General features: G+C 39.5%; 1 protein-coding gene across 2 annotated transcripts in view; it reads left to right on the forward strand.

Moving 5' to 3' along the window:
• Nucleotides 1-17,277, forward strand: part of CLPB (ClpB family mitochondrial disaggregase) — a 163,178-nt gene extending 145,901 nt beyond the window's left edge. The window contains exons 16-17 of one of the 2 annotated variants that reach the window (XM_068555530.1): nt 164-394; nt 17,119-17,277. In XM_068555530.1, the coding sequence (XP_068411631.1) occupies nt 164-394; nt 17,119-17,193 (306 nt within the window). In that variant the 3' untranslated portion in view covers nt 17,194-17,277. Of the gene's footprint in view, nt 1-163; nt 3,134-17,118 lie in introns of those variants that run through there. The other variant, XM_068555531.1, reaches the window with a different exon arrangement.
• Nucleotides 17,278-19,365: the final 2,088 nt, after the last annotated feature.

A 19,365-nucleotide genomic window follows, 5' to 3' on the forward strand; every position in this document is an offset into this window, starting at 1 on the left:
AACCGACATTATTGTGTCGTTAGCACTGTCCTGCAAGCTTGTGTTGTTAGCCTTTTGCAGATGAAAAAGCTGAAGCTTTGAGTAAGCACTTGCCTGAGCAGTAAGTGATAGAGCCGGGCCTCCAGGCTTTGGCAGTGAAGACCACTTCACCTACCGCCTGCAGGTGGAGCGCCGTGTGGTGAACCAGCTGGCGGCCGCCTACGAGCAGGACTTGCTGCCAGGGGGCTGCACTCTGCGCATCACTGTGGAGGACTCAGATAAGCAGCTACTCAAGAGTCCTGAACTGCCCTCACCCCAGGCTGAGAAGCGTCCACCCAAGCTGCGCCTGGAGATCATCGATAAGGACAGCAAGACCCACAGATTGGACATCCAGGCACCACTAAACCCTGAGAAGGTGTGCCACACCCTCTAGCGTCTACCTACCTGCCTATACGTGCCCTGAACACCTAATAAAGCCCCCTTGGCTGTGGCATGGTAACCGACCTACCTTCTCCTCCTGCCTCTCACTCCTCTCCAAAGTCAAAAGCAGGAATTTTGCCCTACCCTGATCCCTTCCTTGTAGGCCCCACATGTGCTAACAGGTCTCTGGGAGAGGAGCTGCTCCTCCATCCCCTTCAGGGCAGGGGGAAGAGGGAGGTCCCTTATCTCTGTCCTTCAGCGTGATCCCCATGTCCCAGAGTTTCTGGAACTTTATCAGGTTTCCTGGAAGCTCAGAAGTATGGCAGCTGAGAACAGATCTGGCTGGAAGAAGACAGGGACCAGGCTGTGACCTGCCACCCTCTGCTGGCTCTCATGCAACTGAGTCCCCAGAATGTCTCCACTGGGAATGGAGAAGAATGCAGAGGCCCAGGCACAGAGGTCTGCATTTAGGCCGTAGCTTCCTCTTTCCCAAGCCCTAAAATTCCAAGGGAAAGGGACTCTCAGGGACACTACCATGTCATAGCTACCGTTCCTCCCCACCCCATGTTCAGAGGTCAGACCAGACCATGTCTCTCCAGCCTTGGAACTAAGCCAGCATAGGGCATCTTTAGGAGGAAGGCTGACTGGGCACTACCCTGCCCTACATGGAGACTGGACAGAAGTTACCAAATGACCAAGCAAGGTCAGCTCTACAGGGCCTCCTTCAGGAGACCAACTACGTAGACATTGGGGAACTGCAGGAGGAGGAATCATGGGGTCGGGCTCTGCCCAGATGGCCATGGAGCCTGCCTCAGGCCCGTCTATACTATGGTCCCAGCTAAGTGAACCTGGAATGAACAGCTCCCCTGTGCAGTCTGCATGTTAGTCACTAAGCAGAGGGACTGCACACCATCCCCCAAGGCATTCCACGGACACATGTTCCAGCCTCAGCAGGGCACAGCAAGGCTTGGTACATCCTTGGGAACCATCTGCAATAGCCATCATCGATGACCATGTCATCACCCTCCCCCTGCAGGGCCATTTTAGAACCTTCCTTTGGTGTTACAAAGTCTCTTTCAGGAAGCAGAAGATGGGGGCAGGAATCAAAGTCCCTTGGGTGGTGACAACATGGCGGGTGTGAGGCAGTCAGAAGCCAGAACGTGGGCTCCAGCAGATGCTCCAGCAATCACTGTCCAGCCCCTCAAGGAATTGTCTGCTGCTTCTTAACCTCAGTGACTGCCATTCTTTTTTTTTTTTTAATTTATTTTATTTATTTATTTTTGGCTGCGTTGGGTCTTTGTTGCTGCACGCGGGCTTTCTGTAGTTGCGGCGAGCGGGGGCTACTCTTCATTGCGGTGCGCAGGCTACTCTTCATTGTGGTGTGCAGGCTTCTCATTGCAGTGGCTTCTCTTGTTGCAGAGCACGGGCTCTAGGTGCACAGGCTTCAGTAGTTGTGGCACGTGGGCTCAGTAGTTGTGGCTCACATGCCATTCTTTTTTGTGTGTTATTTTTTTTTTTTTTTGCTTCTTGTTCTGAAATAATTTTAGACTTACAGGTAGTTGCCAAAATAATAGAGTTCCCATGCACCCTTCACCAGCTTCTCCTAATATTAACATCTTTAAAAATTATTAAATTACAGTATAATTAGTAAAACCAGGAAATTAACATGATACAGTACTACTAACTAATCTGTAGACATTCAGATTTTGCCATGTTCCCCACTGATGTCCTTTTTCTGGTCCAGAATCCAATCGAGGAGCCCACATTGCATTTTGTTATGTTTTCTTCATCTCCTTCAGCCTGTGACAGTTCCTCTGGCTTTCTTTGCCTTTTATGACCTTGACACTTTTGAAATGTCCAGATCAGTTAATTTGTAGAATGTCCCTTAATTTGGGTTTGTCTGCTGTTTTCACATGATTAGATTGAGGGTGTACATTTTGGGCAAGACTAGCCCACAAGTGATGCTGTGCCCTTCTTAGTGCCTCATAGCGGTGGCACATGGCTGAGGTTGTGTGTGCCAGTTTCTCCACTGTAAGAATACTAATTTCCCTTTTGAAATTAATAAGAATCTCATGGAAAGATAGGAGCTGTATAGATGTCTTATTTATCCTTAGAATTTTGCCCACTGATTTTTAGCATCCATCAATGGTTCTTACTTATAACAAGCATTAATATTGTATTTGCCTAATGATGACTTTCTCTTTTCTTATTCCATCTATATTTATTAATTGGTATTCTACTGTAAGGAACAGCTGTCTCTTTTCCCCCATTTATTTATTCAGTAATTTATTTATATCAGTATAAACTAATATATATTTGTTTTAGTCTATGGATTATAACCTAATACTAACATAGTTTATTTTTTTGCTCATTTGGCCTAGATTTGGCCATTGGGAGCTCCTAAATTGGCTCCTGTGTTGTTTCAACGTTGCCCTATCATTTTTTTAGTATTGCCTTACTTTCTGGTACCACAGGATGTTCCAGGCTCACTCATACTTTTCTTGTCCCAGCCCTGGCATCAGCCATTTCTCTAAGCAGCTCCTGGTTCCTTTTATTTGAGAATGGTACTTAGAAACCAGGGTGGTATATTCATTGCTACTGGAGTGTTGTTACTTCTAGGCCTTTTCAGCACACAAAGCTAGGAAATATATGTGTGTATGTTAACACATGTATCACACAACTGAATTTATTACTGTATCTGTTCATCTGTATATTATTAAAAACCATGAGTCCATATTGATGCCTACAGTTCTAATCCAATACCACAGGGTTTGCAATTTGCCCTTATTATTATGACTTTACTATTCTTTTTCTGCTTCTTCCTCTCCTGCTATCTCTGTTTCTTCTCCTCTCACTCTGTTTTTTGTTCAGACTTCCCTTAGAGGCTCTAATTAAGTCAGTCGGTGACCATCCTATATGGAACATTCCTATTGGATAAAGTTCTTATGTTTGGCTGTCAGTCCCTTGGTTCAGTCAGCTGTGGCCAGGAGCAGCAGACATATAACTCAAAACCAGATAATTTTTGTACAAGAAAACCCAATGGCCACCTTTCTGAGAAGAGGATAGGGGACAGGGTAGACCCTCAGATTCTGAGGAACTTGAGTATCACTTGTAGGGATTCTTAGCTAGACCTCCTAGATGATGTTGGACCATAGCATCCTAGGCAGTACTCAGCTCACTTGCATTATTTGTTCTATGTAAGAACAAGTAGAGTGTAAGATCCAAGAGGGCAGATACCCAGTTATTCCACTCACTATCCTATTCATAGAAGCTGGCACAGAGCCATCACATGATGGCTGCTCCAGGTATTTGGATGGATGGGTGGGCCCTGCAGCAAGCATAGACCTTCATAGTGAGTCCCAGGACAGAACAGTATCATATGTTCATGGAGCACACATTTGTCATGTGTTTGTGGCCAGGCAGTAGAACCTGCTAGACCCTCAGTGAATGGGGCAAAGTAAGACCCCAGATACTTACTGAGTATCCAGAAATACATGAGGCTGGACCTGCAGATGAAAATGTAATATCTTTATTCAAAAGGAAAAATTCAAAGATCTGTAGTGATGGTTTTAGGAATTTAGAAAAAAAACACATTTAAACCATAGGAAAATAGAAAATGGATCAATTAAAGATAAAACCTGAAGTTAAGTAGGAATGCAAAAAACAAAGGAGAAAGGATAAGAAGAAAACTATTCTTTTTGAAAACACCAATAAAATAGATAAAATCTCCTCAGCCTGATATAGGGAAAAAGCAAAAAAAAAAAAAAAAAAGACCAAGATTAGGAATGAGAAATCAGACATAACCACATATATGAAAATATTTAAAATAATTTTAGGAGAAGTCTGTGGCCACAATTTTGAAAACAGAGCAGACAGATCATTTCCTAGCAAACACTAACCCAAGTCAGTGGTTTGAATACGCCAATTAGTTACCAAAAGAAGAGATTGGAAAGGTGATTAAAATTTTATCTTTTTAAAAGATTGTTTCTTTTACTTAACTTTTTAAATTGACATATACATGGAAAAGTACACAAATCACAAGTATACAATTCAATGAGTTATCCACAAAGTGAATACCACTGTAGCCATCATCCAGCCCAAAAAATAGATCCGGGTAATTTTTAATTACTATATAAACTGCTTCAGATCATGGGAAAAGATGGAAAGATGCTCAGTTGATTTTTAAAGGCCAGCGTAAGATTAATACTCAAACCTGATAAACTGCCAAAAAGAATGCCATAGCTTAATCTCATCTACGACTATAGAGGCAAAACTTCCAAATAAAATTAAGTTGAATTATATAACATAATTACATAAGTGTTATTTCAGCAATACAAGCCTCAGTATCAGGAAATTTATTAATATAATCCATTACATCGAGAACTTGAAGATTATTTAAATGTAGATTAATATTTTCTTATTTTGATAATAGTTCTTATGATTATGTAAGAGAATATCCTTGTTTTTAGAAAATATACATTGAAATATTTAAAGATAAAGACAGTTGGCAAATGTTTCAGGAAGCTAAATTATACGTATACACACATACAAAAGTATACATACAGAATGATAAAACAAAAGTAAAGTATTCACATGGAGGAAATCTGAGTGAAGGGTATACAGGAACTCTTTGTATTGTTTTTGCAACTTTTCTGTAAGTCTAAAATTATTTCAGAATAAAGTTTTTTTAATGAAAGGAGATGAACATTTTATCAGTATATGCTGAAAAAGCATTTGATAAAATATTACAGCTTTAAGTATGATTTGATAAACTCCAAGTAAAAGAAACCATTCATCAAAAACCAATAGCAAACAATTTTAATTATAAATACTAAAGCTACTTCTGTTAAAGTCTGAAATAAGACAAGAGTCAACATTGCTTTGAAAATTCAGGTGAAAATAATTAGGCAAGAAGAGTGAGTAATTGGTATATATTGGAAAATAATAAATGATCTTGTTTTGCTGATATGTGACTGTGTTTTTAGGAGATCTAAGAGGCTATAAGTAAAACCTATTAGCATTAATAAGGAAATTTGGTAAGTGTCTGAATAAAAGATAAATGTACAAAAATCAGTAGCTTTTTTCTATTCCAGCAATAATCAACTAGAAACAATAACAAAAGTATTCCATTCACAATTGAAATAAAAAGGTGTATGTATTTGCTCATCTATATATAAAATATCTGGAAGAGAGAAGAATTGGGCAGAGAGGAGACTGCAATGGAAGGGTAAATTCACTGTATTCATTTTTATAATTTAAAATTTTGAACCATATTAATGTGATACCTATTCAGAATTATAAAACACTAAGAATAAACAAGAAAAAATCATATTGAAGGGCATAGAACAAGATCTGACAAATGAAAAGACATACTAGGTTCTTGGAAGGGTGACTTAATATCATTAAAGTGTCAATTCTTTAATTAATATATAATTCAGTGCAAGCATAGTTAGACTCGAACATCTTTAATTTAATAAAATTAAAATCATGTTATACTGAAGTGTCTAGTGGCTTCACCATATGGAGCTACTGTTTTCTGGGTTAGGGAGATAATGAGTTACTACTGCTGTCAGTTACTACAATTCCATCTTGATAGCACGCAAACTAGAGGATAAGTAAATGTAACTACTATCAATGTACACCCTAAATAAAATTATGAGAGAATAGAAAGAGAATTAGTGTCTGTGACTGGAGTGTAGAGAGTGTATGTGAGTGTGAAGAAGAGGAGAAAGTGGTGGGAAATGAAGATAGAGAGGCGAGTTTCCGGACTTCATAGTGCCTTGAATGCCATGCTGAGGGGATGAAATGGCCATATTTGTGTTTTTAAAAGACCCTTTGATTGCAATATGCAGAATGTTTGGGGGTGACTTCTGACCAATATATCAATACAACAGACAGAGTAGTTCCAGGCAAACTCACTTCCTACCTCAAATATAGAAATGTTGAATATTATGTAGCCAAAAAAAAAAAAAGTTTGACACACAACTGGACTTAAAACTAAAAATGGGAAATCCCAGGGTGCCAGAAATGAATGGGAACCCAAAAGTCAGAGGGTTTGTGAGAGTGGAGGTCAAAGAGTTCATAGAGACTTGGGACTCAGATATAGGCCTAATGGCTGAATGCTAGGCCTTCAACACTGAAACAGGAGTCTCAAAGGACTACTTCCTTGTGAAATGAAGACTAGAAAAACACTGCTCCTTAACCTGGGAATCAGTAGGGAAATACAAAAAAGTCTAACATCACTCAGAGATGTAAGTAGAAAGAGTCAGCTACAAAGAAACTAAGACATTTGCTGTTTGTGAGAGTATGGTCCAAATTCACAATACCCAAATGTTACTGGAATGTCAAGATGAAAAGCTAACAAAAAACTGGTCCTGGGCCATAGGATCCCTTAGAAGCAAACACAAAACTGTTCTGTAAGGATATTCTTGTAACCAAGTTTTCACAAAGGAACCTTTGGAAAAACAAGTCCTATTGAAATGAGCTTACAGGAAAACTTACCCCAAATAAAGGAGGAGGAGAAGAGAAAATGAAAGAAGAAGAAGCAAACCACCATGAAGGAGAGCAAACTCAGCAGATGCAACAAGTGGGAGAATTTGCACTCCAAGAATTGTAGCAGAAGAATCTGAATTTAAAAGAAGTATGTTGGGACGTCCCCGGTGGTGCAGTGGTTAAGAATCCGCCTGCCAGTGCAGGGGACACAGGTTCGATCCCTGGTCCGGGAAGATCCCACATGCCATGGAGCAACTAAGCCCATGCGCCACAACTACTGAACCTGCGCTCTGGAGCCCACGAGCCACAACTACTGAGCCCATGTGCCACAACTACTGAAGCCTGTGCACCTAGAGCCTGTGCTCTGAGAAGCCACTGCAATGAGAAGCCCACGCACTGCAACGAAGAGTAGCCCCCACTCACCGCAGCTAGAGAAAGCCCAAACACAGCAACGAAAACCAAACGCAGCCATAAATAAGTTTATTTTTAAAAAATTTAAAAAAAAATAAAAGAAGTATGTTTAGGGACTTCCCTGGTGGTGCAGTGGTTAAGAATCTGCCTGCCAATGCAGGGAACATGGGTTCGAGCCCTGGTCCAGGAGGATCCTACATGCCGCGGAGCAAGTAAGCCTGTGCGCCACAACTACTGAGCCTGTGCTCTAGAGCCCGTGAGCCACAACTACTGAGCCCACATGCCAAAACTACTGAAGCCCACGTGCCTAGAGCCTGTGCTGTGCAACAAGAGAAGCCCATGCACCGCAAGGAAGAGTAGCCCCCACTCGGCACAACTAGAGAAAGCCAGCGTGCAGCAACAAAGACCCAACACAGCCAAAAATAAATAAATAAATAAATTTTAATAAATAAAACATAATAAAGTATGTTTAAAATATTCAGAGAAATAAAGGGAGGACTAGAAACCATAAGGCAAGAAAGGACAGTATGAAAAAAGAATAGGTGAACTTGAAAAAAGAACCTTTGTTCTAGGTGGTTTTTTCAGATTTATTTCCATGTTTTTTTTTTTTCCCCTAAACAATTTTCTCTACTGTGGTCTTAATTGATCTAGGTATTAAATAACAGAACCACTAAGTACTCATATTCTTTAAAGGATAAAGATTTGGGTCACCCACTGGGCTCCAAGGAGCTGACCTAGGACAAGGGTAATACCCCCTAGGGTTGGGGGAAGAGGGCAGTCACCAGTGTGCCACCCCCAGGGCCATGATCAGTTGCAGAAATAAGGAATATACCTGCCACCACAGTCCTGGAACTCTTTGTCCACCATCCTCCAATAGTCGTTCCAGTCTAATCCCAGCATTCCTCACAGGTTTGTCAAAGTAATTTCAAGAGGTCTGAACCTCAGTGGTCATCTACCATCACCTCATCACATAGTGTTCCCAACACTTCCCTGTGCCCCCCAGTTCTTCCTTCAATCAACAAATTTTTCTATATAAGCATCTTGTTGGAATGTTTGCTCCATCTCTTCACCTTTTTTTTCTTTTTTTTTTTCTGTTACTGAAGTATAGTTGATTTACAATATTGTGTTAGTTTCAGGTGTACAGCAAAGTGATCCAGTTATATGTGTAGATGTGTATATTCTTATTTTCCAATTCTTTTCCATTATAGTTTATTACAAGATCTTGAATATAGTTCTCTGTGCTATACAGTAAATCCTTGTTGTTTATTTTATATATGATAGTATGCATCTGTTAATCACATACTCCCCAATTTATCCCTCCCTACCTCTTACCTTTTGGTAACCATGAGTTTGTTTTCTATGTCCATGAGTCTGTTTTTGTTTTGTAAATTCATTTGTACTGCTTTTTAGATTACACATATGAGTGATATAATATTTGTCTTTCTCTTTCTTCACTTAGTATGATGATCTCTAGGTCCATCCATGTTGCTGCAAATGACATTACTTCATTCTTTTTTATGGCTGAGTAATATTCCATTGCGTATATATACCACATCTTTATCCATTCATCTGTTCATGGACCCTTAGGTTTCTTCCATGTCTTGGCTATTGTAAATAATGCTGCTATGAACATTGGGGTGCGTGTGTCTTTTGGAATTAGAGCTATCGTCTTCTTTGGATATATGCCCAGTAGTGGGATTGATGGATCAAATGGTAGTTCTATTTTTAGTTTTTTAAGGAACCTCCATACTGTTCTCCATAGTGGCTGTACCAATTTACATTCCCCCCAGCAGTGTAGGAGGGATCCCTTTTCTCCACACCCTCTCCAGCGTTTGTTATTTGTAGACTTTTTGATGTTGGCCATTGTGACTGGTGTGAGGTGATACCTTATTGTAGTTTTGATTTGCTTTTCTCTAATAATTAGTGTTGAACATCTTTTCATGTGTTTGTTGGCCATCTGTATGTCTTCTTTGGAAGAATATCTATTTCAGTCTTCTGCCCATTTTTTGATTGTTTTTTTGTTATTGCGTTATATGAGCCATTTGTATATTTTGGAAGTTAAGCCCTGTTGGTCACATGATTTGCAAATATTTTCTCGCAGTCCATAGGTTGTCTTTTCATTTTGTTTATGGTTTCTTTTGCTGTGCAAAAGCTTATAAGTTTGATTAGGTCCCATTTGTTTATTCTTGCTTTTATTTCTATTGTGTTGGGAGACTGACCTAAGAAAACATTGCTATGATTTATGTCAGAGAATATTTTTCACCTTAACTGTCTCCTGAATGTATCATTTACTCTGGCTGTCCCTTAAGATGCTTCTTCCCCTGTAGTCCTCTTAGGTGGAAGCTGCTTTTATTGTCAGACCCAAGAAGTGAGCCCCCACTGCTTCTCTGTGATTATTGCTCATCTTTCCTCCTAGCTTTTTTAAATTCAGCAGTTTGACTATTCCAGCCCTCTGTCATTGCCCTATCTACTGATCTCTCAACAACTTCCCTCACACAAGGAAGGTCTTAGGCCCCATATCACTTTCTCCCTTCCTCAACACATGCCATCATTCTTGGTGGCTTCAACTTCCCATGAATGACTTATCCAATACCCTACTTTGCTTACATTTAGTGACCTTTTTATGCCCCTGCCCACCTTAGTCACCTGTATCATGGTCACATCTAAATTTTATCAACAATAACTGTACTTCCTCCAAAACCCCTATCCTTCTCTGGCTAGTCTAGTATACTGAGTAAATAAAAAACTTGCAACTCAACAATCAAAAGACAATTTAAATAGGAAAAGCATCTGAGTAAACATATCTTCAAAGAAGATACACAAATGGCCAATAAGCACATCATTAGCCCTCAGGGAAATGCAAACCAAAACTGCACACCCACTAGAATGGCTATAATCAAAAAGATAGACAATAGCAAGTGTTGGTGAGGATGCTGAGAAACTGGGAATGTAAAATGATGCAACCACTTTGGAAAAGAGTCTAGCAGTCCCTTAAAAGATTAAACATAGCATTTCCATGTCCCAGCAATTCCATTCCTAAGTATACCTAAGAGACATGAAAACATACACCCACACAAAAACTTGTTGCACGAATGTTCAGAAAGTAGAAACAACCCAAATGCCCATCAAACTAATGAATGAATAAACAAAATGTGGTATATCCATACAATAGAATATTATTTATCCATAAAAAGAATGAAGTAATGACTCATGCTACAACATGGATGAACCTTGAAAACATGCTAAATGAAAGAAGCCAGTTACAAAAGAATACATATTATGATTCCGTTTATATGGAAATGTCTAGATAGGCAAATCAATAGAGACAGAAAGTAGGTTAGTGGTTGCCAGGGGCTGAGGGAAGAGGAGAATGGGAACAACTGATAATGGGCTTCTTTTGGAATGATGAAAATGTTAAAGAATTACATAGTGGTGACGGTTGCACAACTTTGTGCAGTCACGCAATTGTACACTTCAAAGGGTAAATTTTATGATGTGAGTTACCTCAGTTTTTTATATCAAAAAATTATACATTCAATTTAAGAAAATTTTCTTTAAAAATAAGCTGGGTTTTTTTTTAATAAATTTATTTATTTATTTTGGGCTGTGTTGGGTCTTCGTTTCTGTGCGAGGGCTTTCTCTAGTTGCGGCAAGCGGGGGCCACTCTTCATCGCAGTGAGCGGGCCTCTCACTGTCGCGGCCTCTCTTGTTGTGGAGCACAGGCTCCAGACGCGCAGGCTCAGTAGTTGTGGCTCACGGGCCCAGTTGCTCCGCGGCATGTGGGATTTTCCCAGACCAGGGCTCGAACCCGTGTCCCCTGCATTGGCAGGCAGATTCTCAACCACTGTGCCACCAGGGAAGCCCCAAGGTTTTTTTTTAATGTATTGAAGTTAAATATCAAGAGAATGGGAAGACAAGCCATAGACAGAGAGAAAATATTTGCAAAACATAGTATCTGATGAAGGACTGGTATCCAAAATATACAAAGAACTCTTAAAACTCAACAATAACAAAATGAACAACCAGATTACAAACTGGGCAAAAGATCTGAACAGATACCTTCTCCAAAGAAGACCTACAGATGGCAAATAAGCATATGAAAAGATGTTCAACATCATAAGTCATCAGGGAAATGCAAATTAACAAACGAGATACCACTACACACCTATTAGAATGGCCAAAATCTGGAACACTGACAGCACGAAATGCTGACACAGAGCAAGAGGCACTTTCATTCATCGCCGGTGGGAATGCACAAACTTTGGAAGACAATTTGACGGTTTCTTAAAAAACTAAATATACTTTTACCATGCAATCCTGTAATTGTACTCATTGGTATTTGCCCAAAGAAGTTGAAATTGTATGTCCACACAAAAACCTATACACAAATGTTTGTAGCAGCTTTATTCATATTCAAGTTGCCAAAACTTGGAAACAACCAAGATATTCTTTGATTGGCAAGTGCATAAGCAAACTCTGGTACATCCAGACAATGGAATATTATTTAGCACTAAAAAGAAATAAGCTATCAAGCTAGAAAAAGACATGGAGAAACCATAAGTGAAAGAAACCAATCTGCAAAGGCTACATACTATATGATTCCATTCTGGAAAAGGCAAAACTGTGGAGAGAGTAAAAAACATCAGTGGTTGCTAGGAACTTGAGTGGGGGCCAGAGATGAACAGGTAGAGAACGGGGGATTTTTAGAACAGTGAAACTATTCTGTATGATAATGGTGGGTATGTGACATTATACATTTGTCAAAACCCATGGAATGGACAAGAGTGAACCCTAATGTAAACTGTGGAATTCGGTTGATAATGATGTGTCAATATTGGTTCATCAGTTGTAATAAAGGTGCCATTCCGATGCTGATGTTGATAGTGGGGAGACTTTGGGGCAGGTGTGAAATACGGGAACTCTATATTTTCCACCCAGTTTTGCTGTGAACCTAAAGCTGCTCTAAAAAACAAAGTCTATCAATTTTAAAAAGTAAAACTACATTTTAATAGAGCTGTATCAAAGAAGTCAAGGTTCATATTTTAACAGCTTAAAATTACAAAACTGTCTTAGGGTCTTCCTCTGCTTGATTTCTGTGGCTTCTCTGGGCATACTCAGACACAGAGTAGATGCTTACCTAGTGCTTGCTGGAAGAGCAAATCACTCAATATGCTTTCTATGGCATAATTTCATGATTTGGGATTTTATCTTTGATAGTTTCTTCCCATTACAGTAACTCCTCATCCAGCTGCCGTTTTCTGACAATTAAATATATAAAATAATTATAATTTCCTGATGACTAAAGCATACCAGCTTAAAGTCCTCACAATGTGGCAGTTAGCATTCCCAGAGCAATCTTAGAGTCAGGCAGAAGCAGCACTGTTTTGTATGATCTAGGTCTCAGAGGTACCACACCATTATTCCCACCGTAGTCTCTCCATTAGAAGTGAGTTTCCTATGGAAAACAATATGGAGTTTCCTTAAAAAATTAAAAATAGAACTACCTTATGATCCAGCAGTTCCACTTCTGGGTATTTATCCAAAGAAAATGAAAACACTAACGCAGAAAGATATATGCATCCCCATGTTCATTGCAACATTATTTACAATAGCCAAAGTTTGGAAACAACCTAAGAGTCCATTGATGGATGAATGGGTAAAGAAAATGTGAGATATAAACACACACTGGAATATTATTCAGCCATTAAAAAAATGAAATCTTGCCATTTGGGACATGGATGGACCTTGAGGATCACACTTATGTGTGGAATCTTAAAAAAAAAAAAAAGCTATAGCTACAGAAAACAATTTGGTGGTTGCCAGAGGCAGGGCTGGGTGGGGAGGTGGGTGAAATGGGTTAAGGGGGTCAAAAGGTACAAAGTAAGGTTCAGGTTATAAAATAAGTAAGTCATAGGGATGTAATATGAAAAAAAATTGGAACTATGTATGGTGACAGTTAACAAGACATTGATCACTTTTGCAATACATATAAATGAATCATTTTGTTGTACACCTGAAACTAATACAGTGTTATATGTCAATTAAACCTCAATCCAAAAAAAAAAAAATCAAGACAAAAATTTTAAAAACTCCACCTTATACCTGGAAAAAAAGAAGCAAGTCTCTAAGTCTATCCCAAACTTAAGAGGAGGGGAATTAAGCTCCACCTTCTAAAACATCAAAGAATTTGTATGCATATTCTTAAACTACTACACACGCCTGGACTTATATTCGAATTCCAAAAACCAAAGATAAAGAGAAAATCTTGAAAGCAGCCAGAGAAAAAAGACATTATACAGAGGAACAAAGCACACTTCTCACCAGAAACTCTGTAAGCTAGAAGACAGTAGAGTGACATCTTTGAAGTGCTAAAGGAAGAAACTGTCAACTCAGCATTCTAAACCCAATGAAAATGTTTCAAAAATAAAAATTAAGTACTTTTTCAGACAAATACAAGTTGAGAGAATTCATTTTCATCAGACTTGCATTACAAGAAATATTACAGAAACTTCTGCAGGAAGATGGAATGTGATATCAGAGAGAAACTTGTACCTACATAAAGAAATGTAGATCTCCATAAATGGTTAAAATGAAGACTTCTGTAGGCAAGTCCTGGCCTTGTTTGAACAATAATTCCTACTGCTTTTCACTTTCGCTTGAAAGGACCACACAGCTTTGGAGGCCCAAAGAGAAGCTTGTACTGATGGGTTCCAAACTGGTAAAGGCATCTTTGATTGGGTAGGATCTCTTCTCTGTGACCCAGGGAAACTTTGGCATGGTCATTATAAAACCTTCTTTAAGGACTTGAATTCCCTTTGAATGACGGCATCACTGAAATCTTACCCCTTCCAGGAAGTCTCATCAAAGAATTAAAAGATTCAGTAATGGCAGACCCCTAGAAGAAGCAGAAGCAATACAGGAAAACTTCCCCCCAAATCTATGATATCTATAGAGAAAAAAGAGAAAATAATAGAGCCATGAAAGAAAAACAAGATCCTTCTTTTAAAAATAATAACAGAGGGGCTTCCCTGGTGGAGCAGGGGTTAAGAATCCGCCTGCCAGTGCAGGGGACATGGGTTCGAGCCCTGGTCCGGGAAGATCCCACATGCTGCGGAGCAACTAAGCCCGTGTGCCACAACTACTGAAGCCCACGTGCTCTAGAGCCCTCGAGCCACAACTACTGAGCCCGCATGCCTAGAGCCCATGCTCCACAACAAGAGAAGCCACTGCAGTGAGAAGACTGGGCACCGCAACGAAGAGTAGCCCCCGCTCGCCGCAACCAGAGAAAGCCCGCACACATCAACGAAGACCCAACACAGCCAAAGATAAATAAAATAAAATGAATTTATATTAAAAAAAATAACAGAAGAGAATAACTTTTAGAATTTTAAGATATGGTAGTTAATTTTTTTAATCCATAAAATAATTGGAAGATAAACTTGAGAAAATCTCCCAAGAAATAAAACAAAAAGAAATGGAAAATGTGAGAGACCAGATAAAGTTAGAAAAAGCAATTAAGAATGCCCAACATCCACCTAGTAGGAGTTTTTAAAAGAAAGAAGAGGTAACTCCCTGGGTGGTCCAGTGGTTAGGACTCCACGCTTTCACTGCTGAGGGCCTGGGTTCAATCCCTGGTCAGGGAACTAAGATCCTGCAAGCCACGCAGCCAGAAAAAAAAAAAAAAAAAAGGATTAAGTGAGGTAGAAAATATTATCAAATAAATAGTATAGAAGAAATTTTCCATCGCTAAAGGACATGAATTTTTCAGACTGAAAGGATCCACCAAATGCTCATTGGTTGAAAGCAGATTCCTACCCAGTCATATCATATTGAAATATCAAAACCCTCAGGACATAAAGAAGATTCTAAAAGCTTCCAAAGGAAAACTAAAGTCACATACAAAGAATAAGGAGTCATAATGATATCCCTCAAAAGCAACATAGGAAGCTGAAAGAAAATGGTGAAATTATGAGAGAAAATTATTTTCAACCTAGAAATACAAACCTAGCCAAATTATTAATCAAATGTAATGGCCCAATAAATGTGTTCAGATATGCATGGGTCTCAAAAGATATTCCCATCTTGCACCCATTCTCAGGTAGCTACTTGAGGATGTGCTCCTTTAAAACAAGGAAATAAACCAAGAAAAAGAAAGTCACAGAATTAAATAAATGGGGGATCTGGCCCAATAGATACGCAAAGGCATATCCCAGGACAATAGCTCTATAGAGCAACAGCTAGTCCAGATTCATGAAGGAGGACAGAAGGTATATTAGTTAGTATTTTCTGTGTAATAAAAGAAAATCTCAAAACCTCGGGAGCTTACAACAATATTTTTCATGTTCGTGGGTCTGCATACTGGCTAGAGTTCAATCAATACAGCTGCACTCAGCTGGGCTTGCCTCTAGACTGAGGTTTGGGTTCAGGTCTTCTCCCCATGTTTTCTCGTTCTCCTTGAACCAACAGCTATCCAAGCCATGTCCTTTTCACGGTGGATTGCAGAGGCTCAAGAAGCAAGCCAGATTACACAAGCACATTGAAATTCTCTTTTCCTCTCACGTCTGTTAAAATTCTTGAGCCAAAGCAGGTCACGGGGCCATGCTCAACATCAGTGGGACAGGAAAATATATTCCCCCTACTCTAGGGAGAGATACTGCAAAGTCACATGGCAAAAAGCAGGGGTGTATAATTCTCTTAACTGGAAAGAAGTGAAGCACTGGGAACAATAATCCAATCTACCCCAGAAAGCTCCAGGAAAGATGTCTCCAGGAAAAAAAGTATGGGACTGATAGAAGACTTGATATATCCAACTGTGTGGAAAAGACTATCTCCAAGAATTTTACAGTTCCTTAGGAGAGTGACAGTGATAGAGGCTTAGGAAACTAAGCAAATGAAAAATAGGCAATTATTACTTCTATGAAAATTCATACAAGGAAATTAATTCAAGAACTTCCCTGGTGGTGCAGTGGTTAAGAATCCGCCTGGCAAGGCAGGGGACATGTGTTCAAGCCCTGGTCCAAGAAGATCCCACATGCCACGGAGCAACTAAGCCCCTGCGCCACAACTACTGAGCCTGCATTCTAGAGCCCATGAGCCACAACTACTGAGCCCACGCACCACAACTACTGAAGCCCGCTCGCCTAGAGCTCATGTCCTGCAACAAGAGAAGCCACCACAATGAGAAGCCCGTGCACTGCAAAGAAGAGTAGCCCCCACTCGACGCAACTAGAGAAAGCCCACGTGCAAAAATGAAGACCCAGCACAGCCAAAAAAAAAAAAAAGAACTGGAATCTGAAAAATCTGAAATCAAGATCCGTCACAATCATCATCAGCCAGGCAATGGTTGTGACATAGATGCAACTGCCATGTGCAAACATGATTGCTATTTCTAGTGGCATGACTGGATAACTGCCACTCCTGGAGATTTCAGTCCACAAACCATTTAAGTGTCATTGGAGGAACGAATATAAGTCCAGGTTTTGTCTAAGAAGTTTTCATTTATACTTTCTGGAAAAATCAAGAAAGTGCCAGTATCAAAACTTGCAGAATGAATATCAATGGTTTGGAAGAAAATTCTATTCATGATTGCAGATCAGATCCCTCTTTTTAAAAATGCTTTATCACCAATACTCTTGAAGTTTCAGAGTATGATACTGTGTTTTAATTAATTAAGTGTGGGCATTGACATCTTTGAGGCAAAAAATGATTCAAAAAATGGGACTCTGAATATAAAGAAGTTTTAGAAATACTTAAACCAATTTATTTGCTTATATTTTTCTTTTTCTTTTTCTTCTTTTGAATTTTTTGGCCGCTCAGCACTGCATGTGGGATCTTAGCTCTCCAACCAGGGATCGAACCTGTGCCCCTTGCAGTGGAAGCACGGAGTCTTAACCACTGGACAGCCAGGGAAGTCCCTTATATTTTTCTTTTTATTGCTTGCAAGCACCAAAGTATATAATAAATTATACATCTAAAGTCTAAAGGATCTCTTTCAATAAATATAAAAATGCTAAGGGATAAGAAAGCATTGTGGTTATTTTGGTTATTTTTTTCTTTCTTAGTGGTATACAGAGGTGTGGCTTACAATCAGTGATGTCTTAGATTCAATGAAATGTGGAATATTGGGATAATAGAGAGAGACACGGCGGGGCCTTGGGTGGTGTGAGTTATGATTATTCATATTAGGAAGCCAGGAGTCTAAAATCAGTCAATCAGGAAATCACAGAGTAAACATTATACTGGAAGAACACACTGCCTGAGATTAAATCCCAGCTCTGCCATTTGCTAACAGTGTGACTTTACGTAATTATTTGATCCCTCTGTGACTCGATTTTTCTCATCTCTAAAATAGGAATAGAAGTAGTGCCTACAATATAAGGTGATTGTAAGGATTAGACAATGCATGCAAAGCACTTAGGATAGAGCCTAACACACTGTAAATGTTACCTAAAATTGTGATTTATCTAAATGTATGGAGATAAATACCAAAAGAAACAGCTAGAATGGTTTAGAGAGTAGGTTCTGGGTTCTGAGAATAAAAGTGGGGAGAGAAGAAGACTGATGTTTTTCATTATGTCTTGATTGTTTTTTAATTCTGTACTTTTAATTTGATTTAAAATTTTTCTTTTTTTATTTGTTTCTTTTTGATAAAATAATTATTTAAAATACACATGTAGGGACTTCCCTGGTGGCGCAGTGGTTAAGAATCCACCTGCCAGTGCAGGGGACATGGGTTCGAGTCTTGGTCCGGGAAGATCCCACATGCCGCAGAGCAACTAAGCCCGTGCACCACAACTACTGAGCCTGCGCTCTAGAGCCTGTGAGCCACGACTGCTGAGCCCGCGAGCCACAACTACTGAAGCCCGCTCACCTAGAGCCCGTGATCCGCAACAAGAGAAGGCACCACAATGAGAAGCCCACGCACCACAACGAAGAGTAGTCCCCACTCGCCGCAACTAGAGAAAGCCCGCACACAGCAACGAAGACCCAACACAGCCAAAAATTAATTAATTAATTAATTTAAAAAAATAATAATAAAATAAAATACACGTTAGTGGGTCATAGACCTAAATGTAAAATGCAAAACTATAAAACTCGTAGAAGATAACATAGGAGAAAACTGAGGTGATCTTGGGTTTGGCAATGGCTGTTTGTCTGTTTTTGGCCATGCTGCAGGGCTTGCAGGATCTTAGTTTTCTGAACAGGGATTGAACCTGGGCCCCGGCAGGGAAAGTGCCGAGTCCTAACCACTGGACCACCAGGGAACTCCCAAATAGCTGTTTAGATATAACACCAAAAGCACGATCCATGAAAGAAAAAACAGATAAGTTGGACTTTATTAAAATTAGAAACTTCTGTTCTGCAAAAGACACTGTTAAGAGAATGGAAGAACAAGCCACAGCCTGGGAGAAAATATTTGAAAAACACATATCTGACTAGTATTCGACATACACAAAGAACACTTAAAACTCAACAATAAAAAAAAAAAACACCTCATTTTAAAATAGGCAAAAGATCTGAACAGCACCTCACCAAAGATGATATACAGATATCAAATAAGCACATGAAAAAATGTTCCACATCATATGTTATCAGAGAATTGCAAAGTAAAACGATGAGATACCACTACACACTTACTAGAATGACTAAAATCCCAAACACTGACAACACCAACTCACTAAGACATGCAGGGTACCTGATACTTCCTGCTATTTAGGTTTTATCAGCATTTTGTCATAATCATAGTGGACCGATGTGTTGTCTTATGGGATGCTAAGGTGATTAAAGTCCCTGTGGACTAAATTGTGGCCCAGAGGCAAACTTAACATGGTCCTGAAGCAAAATGGTGAAGACGTACTTCTGCCCTTGACAGGTTAAACAAAACTACTTTTGGCCTTCTTTGCTATTGAAATAAAGAAAAAACATTCGCAAGTTAATAACTTTATTATAGGTGGCAGAGGCTCTATTGTTTTGCTCCAGTAAAGAAACCATATCTGGAACAGCAGTACAATTGGAGTCATCACCTGTCTTAACCTTTCAATAATCCACTGTCATTCTCCAAGG

This window comes from Eschrichtius robustus, chromosome 11 (genome assembly GCF_028021215.1).
Source record: "Eschrichtius robustus isolate mEscRob2 chromosome 11, mEscRob2.pri, whole genome shotgun sequence".
NCBI classification, from domain to species: domain Eukaryota; kingdom Metazoa; phylum Chordata; class Mammalia; order Artiodactyla; family Eschrichtiidae; genus Eschrichtius; species Eschrichtius robustus.